At 48.0% G+C, this 15000-nt stretch overlaps 1 protein-coding gene across 2 annotated transcripts in view; it reads right to left on the bottom strand.

Annotated features, from left to right (window-relative positions):
- The window catches only part of rasgef1ba (RasGEF domain family, member 1Ba), a 51962-nt gene that overhangs the window by 25282 nt on the left and 11680 nt on the right, over nt 1–15000 (bottom strand). Inside the window, exons 1-3 of one of the 2 annotated variants that reach the window (XM_062543016.1) lie at nt 7080–7352; nt 1481–1663; nt 1088–1210 (exon numbers count right to left, since the gene is read on the bottom strand). In XM_062543016.1, the coding sequence (XP_062399000.1) occupies nt 1088–1210; nt 1481–1657 (300 nt within the window). In that variant the 5' untranslated portion in view covers nt 1658–1663; nt 7080–7352. Of the gene's footprint in view, nt 1–1087; nt 1211–1480; nt 1664–7079; nt 7353–15000 lie in introns of those variants that run through there. The other variant, XM_062543015.1, reaches the window with a different exon arrangement.

The raw sequence follows: 15000 nt of genomic DNA, 5'->3' as shown, positions 1-15000 counted from the left end.
TGAATTTAATAGGTGGAGTTGTAATATGAATAGTCGGCTATAATCTGCATAAAGTTTGCTGTTGATCAGAAATGTCAGTATAGAGAATGTATAAATAGTTACAGAATATGTGTGTGTTTCAAATAAAGACTTTACATCTTGTAAAAAAAATCACATTATATGAAAGCACGATAAAAAGGCAATGCAAGTTGTTGGTTTTTATACAATCCATTAGAAAAGTGATTTAATTAATTATCTGTAAGCCTATGTGATATGCTCGCAATTGGATACTGTGTTCTGTTATGCTCTGTATGTTATTGAAGTTATATTTCAGTATTCTGCAAATATTTCAATAGAGAAATTCATTAAGTAGGCTACATGGGATTTTAGAAAATCCTTTTTTTAAAACATAGTATCGAATTTGGCATCGAGAATCGTGTAATTTTACTGGTATTGGCACCGACTATTGATTTTTTGGTATCGTGACACCCCTAGTGTGTGTGTGTGTGTGCCTGTGTGTGTGTCTGTGTGTGTGCATGATTGAACACAGAACTTCTCTGTCTCCAGGACATTCGCAGCAGCAGGGCAGCCAGTGGCTGAGCATTGTGACTCACAGGGAATAGTTACGTAAACGTGTCCATGGATCTATAGCAACTGGACAAGTGTCTGTGCGTCTGGGTCCTGTGATTACACAATCCTGTGTTGCTATAAGATTGCACTCTACCTTCAGTGAATGTGGGAGGACTGTGGCATATCGTGATGTTGCAGTGTGATGTTGGGGGCCTTTGTGTTGTGTCCTGTGCTTTGTGCTGAGCTGAGATTTTAGGGTTGTTGGTATGGTTAGATGCTGGTGTGTGATTTTGGGTTGATCTGGGTACTGTGGTACAATGTTGGGGCGCTGTATTGTATTCATGGGTTTCAAAAGGTCCCTTTCCACAGGTGTATTAATCAAGCACCATGCAGTCTGCATTGTTAATCAAGAAGCTTGATTTCATACACCTGTGGAAAGGGACCGGATGAAACCCATGAAAATTGGGCTGTTGTGTTGTGTTGTGTTGTAGTGTTGGGATGCTGTGTTGTATGTTGTTGGGGCGCTTGGAGATGATACCTTGTCAGCCTGAGGGTCTGAGAGTCTCTGGTGGTCCACACACAGGTGGCAGACCTTGGACATGAGCTCACAGGGGTGGATGAAGAGCCGCGAACTCAGCAGGAACGTGAAGATGTACGTCCTCTGTGGAGGGAGAGAAGGGATAGATGAGAGAGAGAGAGAGAGAGAGAGAGAGAGAGAGAGAGATCACAGCCGATCCAGAGAGGACCAAAAAGTAGATGGGGAGAGAAAAGACAGACAGACAGAGAAAGAGAAAGAGAGCGTTTAGAAAAACAAATAACTTCACATCGACCTGCGTGACTCGCAATTAGCCAAACCCCCCCTCTCCCCTATCCCCTCTCCCCTCTCCCCTCCCCCCCCCCCAAAACACTGACGAAGCAGAGCAGAACTCACGTCGGGGTAGTAGTCCACCGTGGGCACCAGATGCTGGATGAGGGCCTCCAGCGACCCCGAGACGAGCGCGTTGTCATGGTAATAGAGGCCCCCGTAGTGCTCCTCCTTTGTCTGGTAGAGGTTCTTGTTGTAGGCGCTGTTGGGGAACACGCCAGTGAAGGGCGGCGTCTGAGGCATCTTGTCCTGGGAGGAGAGAGGGAGAGAGGAAGAGGGAAAAACACTCAGCACGTTTGTTATTTTTACAGCTCATCTTGGCAAGACGACAAGCCCCCGTGTGTGTGTATGTGTGTGTGTGTGTGTGTGTGTGGGTGGGTGGGTGGGTGGGTGTGCGTGTTGTTTCTGGCAAGGGCCAGGCTATGCGGCGTATGCGGGCTGCTCTGCAGTACTCCGGCTCCTGTTGGCAAGGCGGCTCATCTGCCGGTTGAACATTACAACATCCTCCTCCGGCAGCACCACACCCCCCTGGCCTGCCCTCAATCACTCCACTCCCACAGAACATCAGCGCAGCAGAGCGGAGGGGAAAATGCTCAGCCTTGGAATGGGATCTACAGGGATGTGCAGGACACTGTCCAGCTGAACAAGCCTGCTCAATCTCTCTGCAGCTCTCTCTCTCTCTCTCTCCAACTTTCCTTCTATCTGCAGCTCGGTCTCTCTCTCTCTCTCTCTCTCTATCCACCTCTCTTCTATCTGCAGGTCTCTGGCTATCTATCTCTCCCTCTATCTGCAGTTCTCTCTGGCTCTATCTCTCCCTTTCTCTTCATCACCCTCACTCCATCTTTACCTCTCTCTCTCTCTCTGCATTTCTTTTCTTCCTCTATCCTTCTTTTCCTCTATGTCTTCCTATGCCTCTCTCTCTCTCTCTCCCTCTGAGCACTGTCATGCTGCTGCTCTTTTAATCCCGCCTTGTTGACCGGTGTCGGCGGTGGCAGCAGGTCTGTGGGCCACAGGCGGGCGGGCAGGAGCTCCAGCGCGCCGGGCCCATAATCCCGTGCCACCGTGCCCGCCCAGCGCTGCCCGCACTGGGGCTTAAGGCACCCGTAATCCCCCTCGACCCTTCGTCCGGCTGGCTCACGTGGAGTGTGTGCTGTAGCGTGCCCAGATATGTGGCACAGATGATGCCCAGCAGGGGTATAGTGGCATGGGTGGGCAGGGGAGACGGAGGGCAAGGAGGATGCGCTTTGGGAAATGTTTGAAAAGAGCCTTTCTTCTCTCTCTCTCTCTGTTTAAGTGTGTGTGTGTGTGTGTGTGTGTGTGTGTGTGTGTGTGTGTGTGTGTGTGTGTGTGATTCTTCTCTATGAGATTCTTTCACTTCGAACACGAGGAGAAGGCAACGTGCTGTCCACTTCAAGATGGTCTTATAAGTGTCAGTACTACCCCAAGGACATGATGTGTGTGTTTGTGTGTGTGCGCACATGTGCCTGTGCATGTGCGTGTGTGTGTGAAGTATATTGCCATGGTGATCATGTTGCTCACTCATCAGTCTCAGTCTCTAGACTGTGGTGAGAGAGAGAGAGAGGGAGAGAGAGAGAGAGGGAGAAAGAGAGAGAGAGAGAGAGAGAGAGAGAGAGAGAGAAGGAGAGAGAGAGAGAGAGAGAGAAGGAGAGAGAGAGATATGGAGATGAGGCTGCTCTGATGGGTCACACGGAAGCACAATGCGGGCATTCAGGAGCCCCGGCACGGGGCAAAGGGAACCCCACAACAAAGAGACTCCCCAATGGCCGCCTGCCTATTCACAGGCAGCACTTAGATCACTGATATGCATCACACACACACACACACACACACACAGGGAGACACACACTCACACACATATACACACACGCATGCACACATGAACAGGCACCACCTCAAAGCTGCCAACTGGCCTCAGCCGGCATGTGCACACAACATAAAGACCTAGGCAAATGCAGGCATGCAGACACACACACACACACACACAACACAGAGAACACATACGTTCAAAAATAGTTGCACATACACACTTACATACATACATATGCAGACGTATTCATGCAAGCACACACACACACACACACACACACACACATACACACCAGTTGCCACTAGCCTATTCAGCTTTCAAACACCCACTACACACACCCACCCACACAGCACAATGGCCGCCTGCCTATTCTTCCCAAATTCAAATTTCAGCAGACCAGTGCCAGAGTTGGACTGCTTCTGGGCAGGGGAGGGAGGGGGGGGGGGGGCGGGGACGTTGCCAGGATCCCTGAGCCACTACCCCCCCCCCCCCCCCTTTATCCTCCTCCTCTCTCTCTCTTTCTCTCTCTCTCTCTCTCTCTCTCTCCCTCTCTCTCACACTCTCCCTCTCTCCATCAGAAAGGTTATTAACATGAGAAAGGACCAGGCCGAGAAGTCAGGGCTGCACCCTAGCATCTGTTGCTCCATGTGTTTCTCCAATTCAGCTCGTCAATAGCGTGCGTGCACACACACACACACACACACATACACACAGGCAGCAGGAATAATCAATGTCAAGAGTGGAGGCTCTCACTACCATCACACAGGTCCTGTTACACACACACACACACACACACACGTGCGTGCACACACACACACTGTAGTCTCATGCTTTGTGTCTAGGACCAGCCCTCGAGGCAAGTCCGCAGCCCCCCGTATTAAAAGCACTCAACTCAGCTCCACACCCTGGCTTTACAGGGGACTCCCAAAAGCTGCACTATTCATTTCCTACAGCGCACCCCAGACACGCCAGAGAGGGAGTGTTTCACACGCTAAGCTCGTCTCTCTCCTCCTCTCCGCCCTGCTCTCGCCCATCACCGATCAACACATGGCTGCCGCCTCTGCGGCGCATACAGAACTCACAGCCCACGCCAGCCTGGCAAAAATCCCCTCTGCCCGCTCTCCTCATCCGGCTCTCTAAAGGTGCCAACAGGTAGAGTCTCCACAGCCTCCATTACAGGGTTCTTCTGGTGGCAACCAGCCAACCATGGCAGCAGTTCGCATTTGCCAAAGAAAGCACATTTACACAATTACTGCCACGGTGATATATAGACACTTAGCGCTACCACAAACTGACCTCCTGCTCCTCTCAGTACTGGAATGCTCGGTCAGAATGACTGTACACAGTGGTCCTCTAGACAGCACTCTGGAGTGTACAGCTTTGCTCCTAATGTCAAAACCATCGCATGGCCAAAGTCTGTGTGAGCTAAACACTCAGCTGTGTGAGCTTTATTCTGTTGCTGATCTGACAAACAGTGCAGGCATGGTGCCAACTAGTCCCTGGGGGACAGCAACCCCCCCCCCCCCCCCCCTCATCATATACACACACAGAGGCACACATATTCATACACACACACCCACACACACCACCTCCTCTCCCAACCCACGCCAAGCGGACCTCTTTCTCCCCTCCTGAGCTGCAGAAGGCCATAATCCCACCGCAGCGTGACACAAGTCAGAGCCAAACACCACACACACACAACAACACACACACAAACACACACACAGGCTGACATCTGAGCGTGCTCCCAGTCAGGCTGCAGGTGGCAAACAATGCCAGGCTTCCTCCCCCCGGCACACAGAGAGAGAGACACACACACAAACATCATTATGGGATGGCCGCTGGCGTGGCAACGCACTGCCTGCCAGGGTGGGAGGCAGATGCTTAAGTCATCGCTAAACCCAGTGGCCTGCTCCACCTAATCCATGACGGGCACAACTGTTTTGGTTCTCACAGTGGGTGTGTGTGTGTGTGTGTGTGTGTGTGTGTGTGTGTGTGTGTTGGTGTGTTGGCAGTGAGGGGTTAGGTGCCTTGCTCAAGGGCACTTCAGCTGTGGACTGGTCGAGGATCGAAGCTCGAAGCCCTAACCAGTAGGCCACGGCTGCCTATTGTGTGTCTGAATGTGTAGGTGGTTGGGTGGATGTCTCTTGCGTATGTGTGTATGTATAGCACTCCAAGTCATCCTCACACGACAGTGACCCACCTAACAACTGCTCCCACTGCACCAGCTCACCAGTGGACTGCTGTGACTCAGTGACCAACTGTCAGCAGCAGTGGGCCAGTTTCCCCCCTCAGGCCTTAGGGCTTAAGCCAGGCAGATACCGGAGCCCACCTGACCTCCAGTCTGACCCAAGACTGGGAGAGAACAAGGCATTTCGCTTCCCTTTTCCCTTCCCGCACGTTCCCGCACCCGCCTCTCATGTCGGGTTGGGCAGGTAACCCAGTATTAGGGCGAGCCCAGGAAGACTCCCAACCCAATGATGAGGTACTAATGACTTTATGGGAGTAGGGGAGACAGAGAATAAAGAAGAAGGGGGGGTGCTATAAAAGTGATGACAGGGACAGGACCAATTCCCACACATCTAACGTCAGTGACCTGCCGCAGTTCAGTGTTTTGAGGGAAGGCCACTAAACTAACAACAACCCCCCTCAAGATATTTACTCAGAACTAACTTGAGCAAGTTCCTCTCATTCCCTAAAGTAGAGGCGACGAGGAGACCCCCTGCTGTTAGCAGGCTGCGATATCACTTGTGCTGGGACCAAAGCGCAAAGACAACAACAACAACACCATCTCATCGATAATCTCACAAATGAGTCTGACAGAACGCCGCCAGTCCAATCTCAAAATTCTTCTTGAGACCACACTACAGACAGCTGGCCTGGTCGCATCGGAATGCGAGCACGTAGGGTGCGTAAAGGACTAGGTGAGGGTCTCGCCGCGGGGAGTCCGTGGTCAGACTGAGCCGGATAAACCTCCCATTGAGATCCTCCCTGCGTGTCTTGAGGCACGATACTTAATCTTTACCCTGGGCAAAGTCCCCGAAGAACAACATGCCAAACACAGATAAGTCTTTCTAACATTTACAGTCGCAGCCGAAGCATAAACATTACCCTAAACACAGCGCATATCAGTCGTACCAAATCGAGCTGGGCGAGTTTGTTCAATAGGTGAGTCGGCCAGTCTCTCTTTTCCAGAAATAAGGATTAGCCACTGTAATCACTAGATGCCTTCGGAGAGGGAGAGAGAGAGAGTGAATCCACTTAACCCTCGGAAAAATACAGTGTAAAAATAGCCGCAGAGTGGCACTAATTGTAAGACACTATGCACAACCCTGCACAGACAGGACACCCGCTGCATTAATTACGACAAACAACAGAAACGCCGAGAAGCTGCATATCAACTCGCTCACAGACCAACATGTTTTCAGGAGTCAGCGAGACAGGTTCATTCAGCTGTTTAAAAGAACAGCTGAAAATTAAGCATATAGGGGTAATTAACAGCTAAATGACGCTAGCGGTATTCCAACCATAAGCCTAAACTGCATTTATGTAAGAAATGCAAATACCACCCATAAGTAACGATTAAAGAAACAAATGTCAGTGCTTTTCAATCTACTAATCATGTATTACGCTACTGTAGGCTACACAAAAACAGAATAAGGATAATCAAGTTCAGCATAAATAATAAAATGTTTTCTTAAATCTGTGCAAAATGACAATGGGCAGTATCAGTTGTTGTTGTTTGCAATAACGACAATTATCAATAGTCTCATTAGCTAAATGCTGAACTAGAATACAACGACCACTGAAAAAAAAACACATAGAAAAGTAAATTACCTCAAATTAGACACCTGTAGTTGGGGGTGATGTTAAATCCACAAGTGAGACTCAAGAAATGTACAGAGATGTAACTAAGCCTTTGAAATAAATTCCAGAAACAAAATCCGAGCCAGTGACAATATTGTCCTTCAATTCACTATATGACTGACAGCAGCAGAGACTCCGTCTGCATCTTCGAATCACGATCCGCTTCGACACACTGAAACATCCAAAGCCGATGCTTCAGAGGAACATCCAACCGCACGCCTCAGTAGAAACGTACTCTCGGCGCGCAACTGCAAGTGCGAGTGCCGTGCCTCAGCAAAGGCAGTACTCTTAACGCTACTACCACCCGGCAGCACACAGCCAATCAGAGCGCAGCGCAGGATTCACCCCCTCCTCCTCCACCCTCCTCCACCCTTCTCCACTGATGAGCGTAATGCTGACCGACTCTGAAATGTCTGTAATTCGAACATGCGAGATTTGCTGTAGGTTAGAGATAGAGACAGAGTTTTCTTTCTAAGTATCGAGATTTAGAGAAAAAAAGTAGCACGTTTTCCTGAAGAAAAGCCAACTTTAAGTAACCTAACACCATCGCCACATTTAAACTCTGAGAAGATAATGATATTAGATGTCCAATTTTACATTTTTTTTTTTTTATTTGGCTTTATTCATTTTCTGTGTGTGTGTGTGTGTGTGTGTGTGTGTGTGTGTGTTAGGATGATGAGAGAGAGAGTGAGACAGAGAGAGAGAGAGAGAGAGAGAGAGAGAGAGAGAGAGAGAGAGAGAGAGAGAGAGATCGGCATCAGATAGGCTTTGACCCCTGAACAGCACAGCACTGTGCATAATACATACTGTAGGTGTGCGTGGTGCATGTATATGTTTTTTATGTATTTGAGTGGTTGGTAATGTGTTTGTGTGTGTGTGTGTGTGTGTGTGTGTGTGTGTGTGTGTGTGTGTGTGTGTGTGTGTGTGTGTGTGTTGACACCCTTGCAGATTCATGCTGCCCTGCTGGCACACTCAACACTCTCTAAGCCTGGATCACTGAGCTGACCTACCTAAGGTCAGGCCCCAGAAACACACACACACACACACACACACACACACACACACAAATAATACAGCCTCATGTGCGCACACACAAATACAGCCTCGTGGACACAAACACACACACACACACACACACACACACACAAATAATATGGCCACGTTTGCACACATAAAAATACAGCCTTGTGTACACACATATACACACACACACACACACACACACACACACACACACACACACACACACACACACACACACACACACACACACACACACACACACACACACACACACACACACACACTCCAAACACACACCTGCTGCCTCACCGACCCGAGGAAGATTCTAGAACATGCAGGTGAAGACCATTGCTTTAATCTGACACATCCCTTTTTTGCTCCCATGGTGACCAGCTACTGTAAGAAACGGAACAAACTGGACTGCCTTGTAAATGTCCATCTGAAGACAGAGATATGGTGTCTAATTCTCCATGGACAGAAGCATCTGCCAGATACCTTCACTGTGCCCGCAACAACAAAGTGACCTGGAGTTCCTCATCTTCCATTGTGTGACCTGATATCTGGCCATTAGGGAGAATGTAAATGGAACAAACATGTAGTCAATGGCATGCATATGAGGGGGAAGTGCAACATAGAATGCATTTCATATGTAAATAACCCCTTCAGTCAAATGTGTGAGACGTGTGAGATCTTTAAAAGGTGTCAGACCACCAGTGAGTGCCAAGTGACAATGCACACTTTCTTCATACTAGCAATTCCAGTTCAGCTACTGTTCAATTCATGTGTAGTCACACCTATACAGTACAAACACACACCTAGACTTGAGTCAAGTACCACAGAAAAACACATACTTACCCGCAGAATACACACACACACACACACATACATACAGTACATACTAGCCAAAGTGGCTCGTCGATGACAAAATTACCGGCCAGACATGTTTTTTACCGACCAAAACTAAACTTTTCATAGCTATTTTGAAAATAGATGATTATAAGCCTATTATACAGAACGCGGCAGAAGTTTGCAAGTTTTGCTGCAAATGAACGGACCTTCACAATGGTCGGAGGGCCAATAATTTTAACAAATAACTAAGACTCGAGAAGTTAAATTTTCTAGTAGTAGCCGCATATAGCCTATCAGAAAATAAATGCTGACCATGTCAGTATTGGGATAACAGAAAACCAATGCAAAGAGGAGTTGATATGGCAAGCCAATTTAACGTGGCAGAATGAAGTGGCCTATTCTCGCAATCGCAGCCATTTTCCACACGGCAAAGTGGTGCAGTACCTGCCATAATCCAGCCAGCAATACAAAAACATACTCGCCTTTGGCACTTGTCGGATGCTTTTTTTCGAGCCTTACACTTACACACACACAAACACACACACACAGCTACCGTTCCAACTGAATAAGTGTTTGGTGCGTCACAGCTGAGGAGTTGCTGCAGAGGCTTTCTGTAGAACAGCAGTGATCACTCAGCATTAGGGTGATCAGTCGAGGGGGAAACGGTAGCTCAGCTCACCGTGGAGTCTGATCTCACGGTGTGGGTACCCTCATTAACAAGCCGCATTCACATTCATGACACACGCACACACACACACACACACACACACTCTCTGTCATACACACACACACACACAAACACACACACACACACACACACACACACACATACACACACACAAACACACACACACACACACACACACACACACACACACACACACACACACATACACACACACATACACACAAACACACACACACACACACACACACACACATAAACACACACACCTGTCATTTGAGCAGAGTGAGTGAAGCCGGGCCAAAATCCAAACCTCTCCCAAGGGTGGTGACTGCCATACGCATCATACTCATGTGTGTTGACGCTCACATAGCCAGTCATGTGATACAGTCTGTTCCAGTGAACAACATGCACAGGCACACACACCCGCACACACACACCCTCACGCACTGATCATGCGTCTGTGTCTATGTCTGAGGTAGAGGCATGTGGAATGTTTGAGTCTGTTGCTGATTTTGGGTGATTTTCCCACTGCAAGTAAACCATCACAGACACACAACCTCTAAATCGTTTGAAAAGGATGACACAGTTCATGATGTTTATAAATGTCTCAAAGTTGCTCCTACTCTCTCTCTCTCTCTCTCTCTCTCTCTCTCTCTCTCTCTATCTCTCTCTCTGTCTGTCTCTCTCTTTCTCCATCACCCTAAAATACCCTCTACCCACCAAATGGATTTGACAGAGACCAATGAACAGACAAGAGTTTTCTCTCCCTACATCTGAAGACACACAAACATGCACACACACACTCTGCCAGCTACTCCCCACACCCCTCTCTCTCTCACACACACACACACACACACACACACACACACACACACACACACACACATTCATACACCCACTCCCCCACACACACATACACACACACACACACACACACACAGACACACACACACACACACACACACACACACACACACACACACACACACACACACACACACACACACACACACACACACACACACACACACACACACAGCAACACTACTTTAAGTCTGCCTGTAATATTAGTGTAATGGGGCGAAAGAGTTCAGTAGTGCAGATGGTAAGACTCTGCCCTTGACTGAACTGCACTGAATGTGGACATTGTACATTAAACCTTTTTGCCAAAAGCATTTGCTTTTCCAGACCGTACATGCCTTCACATGCAGTCGTTTTTTTTTTTTTTTTTTTCCAAAGGAGCCTTTGAGCTTCAGCGAGCTTCACTTATCTCCTTCTGCATGTCATTCTAGCCTGCTTTGAGTTGCTGGCCAAAATCCCCCGCCCTGTCACACTGAACCATTCCGGCACCCTGCAGTCTTGGGTGGCTCTGTTGAAACATTAATGAATCCTGCCACTGGGAGAGATGACACCAGCCTCGGAACGCGTGCATGTGTGAACACGACCCAGTTTGACACGAGGACACGACCACCGCCTGCTCACTGATGATTTACCCCCCCCAGCCCCCCCCCCGACACACACTCACACACACACACACATACACACACACACACCAACCTCCATCTCTATCCAGCACACACAAACACACACATACGCACACGCACTCGCACACGCGCACACACATGCACATACATGTACACACACACACACAGGCGTAGACGCTCACGCTCACACACACACACACACACACACACACGACACACACACACAACACAAACAACTCACACACACACACACTCACACACACACTCTCACACACACACTCACACACACACACACAATCTGACACACATACAAACACCCGTACACACAAGTGTTTGTTGTGTAATTGCAGGAGAGAAAATTGGGTCAGTGTGTGAAGGCGAGGGAGAAGGTAAGCGGCAGCAGGCAGAGGGCGGTTATGTCACCATAACAAGGAAAAAACAGAGGAAGAGAAACAACAAGGTGAACTGGAGCTGCTGTCTCGCGACATACAGTACAAGTCACCTCAGTGATCACTTCAGCTTGTTTTCAATTCAATTCAACTCTATTCACTTCAGTTCAATTCAACTCGGTGGTATAGCACAAAATGCAGTTACAGTGTTTGAATTGACACGACTCCGGTGGAACGTCATTGGTGGAGACAGCAAGACCAGAGTGAGTCTACAGTCTGGACAATGTAACATGGGCCACAATTATCACTTGGAACATAAATAAGACCAGGCAAAAAAAATAACATAGAGAATCAGACTTCCACTTAGAAAATCACTTCATCTTCCTTTAAAGACATTCTCGAGCAACAAGTACACATACAGCAAAGAGCAGAGTGACGTTTCTCAAGCCTTACGCGACCTTCCAAAGGTCTGTGGTCTTACGAGTGACAGATTAAGCCCTCCGTATACTACTGTCGCAGATGCCGATTACGTAATCTCTGCGATAAACACCAACTCATGCAGATTTAAAGCAGGGATAGGAGATGGACAGCTCAGCACATCGCTTCCGCTTGGGCGAAGCCAGCGGCCCAGATCCATACATCGGCCTTACGTAAGAGCACTCCGCGGCGCTCGTAAAAACGGCAAACTGAACTGCCTTCAACAGCTTATTAGTCTGAAGCACTGTACTACGGAAAAAAGGAGAAAAAAGGGAAAACATTTCTAAATGAGGACTAGAACGAGAAACTGTGGGAAAACAGTCTCCCTCTCTCTCTCGCTCTCTCTCTTTCATCTTTCCTGAGGGTACAGAGAAGACAGAAAAAAAGAAAGAACAAAAAAAGAGAAAATAAGGGGGGGGGGGCATTCCTTGACCTTGTCCTTCTGAGCAGCCCTGCTGCATGTTGTGTTGCATAAGCGGGGCAGATAATTGTTTACATTGGCGGAGCAGAATCGGGTCAGTACGGTCTGGCGATCACACGGCGCCCTGCTCCGCTCCAGCCCACTGCCCCATTCATACCACCCAATCGGAATCACATGTTGCATCATGGGATGTGTGTAGCATCATGGGACTGCGGCGAGGGAGGCCGAAGCGCACAGGGGTGACGGACTACGGATTCGGACCTCAGAGCAAGGCTGCGGAATGTGCTAGAACCGAGTCTAAAGGCTTGGAAATGTGAGTGTCTGAGAAATATTCCTAGAAATAAAAGTTGTGCTTCCAAGGACCACATCAAAGGCTGTTTTCGAACGTGTTCTTTTGCATCAAATCACAGATTGCTGCCTGTACTGTGACTGTCTGCCGTTTCAATGAGCTTTCATTTGATGTTTTATTTTCACTTATTTATTTATTTATCTATTTTTTCATGCTGAGGTTGAACTGAAAGGCCTCCACCCAAATTCTTTACATTCTGAGGATTGGGTGTAATTCACCAGAGAGGCCCCAATTACGTGGGTGAACTGAAGGCATTTCATCTCTGACTGTGTGCTTCTCTGCCGGTGTGTGTGTGTGTGTGTGTGTGTGTGTGTGTGTGTGTGCGTGTTTTCACAGATTGTCTGGGGCCAGCTCTGTAGCCGTGTGTAAGCTGACACCGGCCACACACGAGGCCCCCTCGCACTCGCGCCCCCAGTCAATCACCGACAGCCTCAGGTCTGTGATCAGCACCAGATGGGTACACACACACACGCACACACACACACACACACGCGCACGGATGTATGCTCACGTACACAGACAAACACTTCAATAGCACTTAGCTACAAACATTTATGCATTTTCATTCTTACATTTTTTAACACACTGCAACACTGACATACTGATATTACATAATACAGAAAAAAACACTATGTGTTCCTAGTTCCTACACTCAGGCAAAGCCACAAGCATGTATTGCGTGATGCTAATGCACAAATAAATACAATCCCTATCTCTCTCTCTCTCTCTCTCTCTCTCTCTCTCTCTCTCTCTCTCTCACACACACACACACACACACACACACACACACACACATACACGCACACAAATACGTGCACACTCACTCACACAGAAATATACACCCATACATGATCTCTGGATTTCATTTAGCAGGAATGTGGCCCATATAGCGCATGGGCCTGGTAGGGATTTTTGGCCTAGTTTCTGCACTCCTTCCTCCAGCGGCGAAAAAATCGGAGCAGACGCCGGTCTGCCAGCACCTGACAGAACCGCCTGACAGAACCGCCTGACCGAACCGCTCCCGTCTGCGGAACAGACAGAGGAACAGCACCTAGAGCACGACGTGACTTTTTCAAGATCCCCTGGAAAAGTAGATCAGCAAACCGCATGCCTGCGGAGCCACCCAAGACTGCCGAGTGCCTAAATAGTTCAGAGAGAGAGAGAGAGAGAGAGAAGAAGGGCAAGTCTGATGTATTAGATATGAAGTTTGGGTGTGGGGGGGGACATCATGTCTGTTCCTAAACTGAGTTGAAAATGAAAACAAAATGGAAAAGATGTCACTCCATGTTACAGAAATAACCACATGGAATCAGCCTACGCAGTGAGACACTGGTCTGAAACAGCCCTCTACTAGAATGACCTGGCTGTACACTACAAATCTCACCATAGCTTATACCATACATCAATCAATCAATTAGTAATCAATTAGTATTACAGTAACCAGCAACCCATCCCCAATCACGCACTGCAGACCAAAACAAAACAAACACATTGAAATCCTTGAACGGTGGGTGACTATATCAACCGGCATTACCAAATGATTGAAGAGGAGCGTTTCCCAGACTCAAGGCTGTATATTTGAGGTGCTTTTTGGATGATAAACTGATAATCCAAACAGAGAGAAAAAAACAGCATTACTACCAACCAGCAATGACTGGACCTGAGCTCTCATGTCTACTCCAGACTGACTCAGAGTCCCTCTACTACAGACATGCCCCCAGAACATTCAACTCATCCTCTCGCTCCATCTCACTGAGGAGCACTCGACACCACAAGAACAGGGATGTAGTGGTGAAATAAGAGGTGGGTAAACTATGAATTCTGTGATCTCGGTAAGGTGGACTACACCATGCGGTATCAGGTTTTGTATTCAGAACATGTCTGACGATGGTGGAGGTTATTATCCAATGTTTATAACCATACCAGTGGTATGAAATGGTTGCTGAGTGTACATATGATATACATGTACTATTTCTTTATAGTAATGTATGATATACATTACTATAAACTATATCTGAAATTTTCAGAGGTAACCATTACTTGCGCTTATAGCCTCCACTACATCCCTGCATAAGAGCAAATGAGTGATGTGCAGAACGGCTACTGAACAAAGCTCTGATGTTATCACCAGCATCGCTATTGCTGCTGCACTGAAAACAAATCCAGGAGTTAGCGATCCTGGGAGAAATTAACTCTGGGATGGAGGAGGTC

The sequence above is a fragment of the Sardina pilchardus genome, chromosome 8 (assembly GCF_963854185.1).
Source record: "Sardina pilchardus chromosome 8, fSarPil1.1, whole genome shotgun sequence".
NCBI lineage: Eukaryota > Metazoa > Chordata > Actinopteri > Clupeiformes > Clupeidae > Sardina > Sardina pilchardus.
This window is presented reverse-complemented; position numbering and strand designations above follow the sequence as displayed.